This window comes from Triticum urartu, chromosome 4A (assembly GCF_056163025.1).
Source record: "Triticum urartu cultivar PI428250 chromosome 4A, HENAU_Tu73, whole genome shotgun sequence".
Taxonomy (NCBI): Eukaryota; Viridiplantae; Streptophyta; class Magnoliopsida; order Poales; family Poaceae; genus Triticum; species Triticum urartu.
The window spans coordinates 486280333-486282451 of record NC_141876.1 but is presented as its reverse complement, the minus strand read 5'-3'; the positions used below and the strand labels follow the sequence as shown (position 1 = coordinate 486282451).

The window sequence follows — 2119 nt, the reverse complement described above, 5'->3', positions numbered from 1 at the left end:
GGCTCTTTAGTAACACGACGAGCCGATAGACAGCGTGCAAACGACCGAAGCGTCCCAAGTGTTCCTACACGGTGGACTTTTCGGGGGTCGCTCACGAGACGAATGGATCATTTCACACACTTCGCCGTGTGCGCGAATCACCCACCCCCACCCCCACTTTGCGAGTCCACTCGATCGCTCGGCAGCCAAAGCCACCTGTCCCACCGTGCCCCTCCCGGCTATAAAACCCGGCCACCGCCCGAGCTCCCCGGACAACGCCGCATAATTGTGTCCGCCGCCGGCTCCCGGGACACCCCACAGCGCACAGACAACCCAAGGCCTAGCACCACTCTCGTTGTCTAGCGCCTGCCGGCCGGCCGCGCCGCTCGCGATCGATCCAAGGCGACGCGCGCGCGAGGGCTTCTGCATGATAAGGAGGAGGATGGGGGCACTGCACGTCGGCGAGCCGCGGGTCAGCTTCCAGCAGCAGGTCGGCAAGAACGGCGGGGGCCACGGCGCCGTCGTGGAGGAGATACACGGGCTCATCCGCGTGTACAAGGACGGGCACGTGGAGCGCCTCCCGGCGATCCCCGACGTGCCCTGCACGTGGGGCTCGACGGCCGCCGGGAGCGGCGTCCTCGCGCGCGACGTGGCGGTCGACCGCGCCACGGGGGTGTGGGCGCGCCTGTACGCGCCGGCCGCCGCGGCGGGGAAGGTCCCCGTGGTGGTCTACTTCCACGGCGGCGGGTTCAGCGTCGGCTCCGCGGCGTGGAGCTGCTACCACGAGTTCGTCGCCCAGCTCCCCGCGCGGGCGGGCTGCGCCGTGATGTCCGTCGACTACCGCCTGGCGCCGGAGAACCGGCTGCCCGCGGCCTTCGACGACGGGCTCACGGCGCTGCGGTGGCTGCGGCAGCAGGCGGGCAGAAACAACGCCGCCGCCTCCGACGAGGTCTCCTGGTGGCGCGGCCGGTGCAGGTTCGACCGCGTGTTCCTGATGGGCGACAGCGCGGGCGCCGCCATCGCGTTCCACGTCGCGGCGCGGGCCGGGCAGGGCCAGCTGGGCGCGCTGGCGCCGCTCTCGGTGAAGGGGGCCGTACTGATCCAGCCCTTCTTCGGCGGGGAGGCCCGCACGGCGTCGGAGAAGAGCATGCCGCAGCCAGCGGGGTCGGCGCTGAGCCTCTCCACCTCGGACAGCTACTGGCGCATGGCGCTCCCGGCGGGCGCCGGGCGCGACCACCCCTGGTGCAACCCGCTGACCCGCGGCGCGCCCCGGCTGGAGGCCCTGGCGCTGCCGGCCGTGCTGGTGTGCATCTCGGAGGCGGACATCCTGCGCGACCGGAACCTGGAGCTGTGCAGGGCGCTGCGCAAGGCCGGCAAGAGCGTGGAGCAGGCGACGTACGGCGGCGTGGGGCACGCCTTCCAGGTGCTCCACAACTGCCACCTGTCCCAGCCGCGCACGCAGGAGATGCTCGCCCACATCCGGGCCTTCGTCAGCGCCAGGTCCAGCTGACAGGCAGACACCACTCCTCCGCCGTGCCATGTCAGTGTCACCCGCCGATTAATTACTTAATCCACTACCAGTTCCAGAGTAGATGCCGTGTAAGCAGTATTAGCAGTAGCTTGTGGTACTCGCCCAAGTGAAGGAAAAGACAAGAAGAAAAGGGTCCAATGCCGAACTTGGATCGTGGTGTCGGAAAGCAAAAGTGTGGCGCAAAAATAACACTTTCTCCATGTATGTATGTGTATCGTGTTGTTCATTGTACTCCTACTTACTTGCAAAGGCGGATCAATATATATATATATATATATATTATTATTATTATTACTACTGCTTGTGTTGTTTAAGTAACAACTCGGCTGACGGTGTTGCATGATGAGGGAAGCAAGAAAAGGCTCCGGGAACAAAAAATCATTGTCTGCTTGTCTGGCGCTTTGCGCTTTGCACTAGCCCCTTCTTTTTTTCTATGTTTCCCGTCGCTGCTTTGGGAAGGTTCAGGCTTTGCTTGCTTGCTTGATGATGGAGCCCGGGACTTGTCTAAGCAGCGCAATCATCAGCCGGCTAGATTTTAGGCTGGCACATGCACCTGGTAAGAACAGAATAGAATCTCGGATACGTTTCCCGATGGGAGGCCGGCCATCA

At 64.0% G+C, this 2119-nt stretch overlaps 1 protein-coding gene across 1 annotated transcript; it reads left to right on the top strand.

The window, feature by feature from the left end:
* Positions 1–218: 218 nt before the first annotated feature.
* CXE17 (carboxyesterase 17) lies at positions 219–1798 on the top strand. The gene has a single exon (XM_048717645.2). The coding sequence runs from the start codon at positions 407–409 to the stop codon at positions 1487–1489; it is 1083 nt and encodes a 360-aa protein (XP_048573602.2). The 5' UTR covers positions 219–406; the 3' UTR covers positions 1490–1798.
* The last annotated feature ends 321 nt before the right edge of the window (positions 1799–2119 follow it).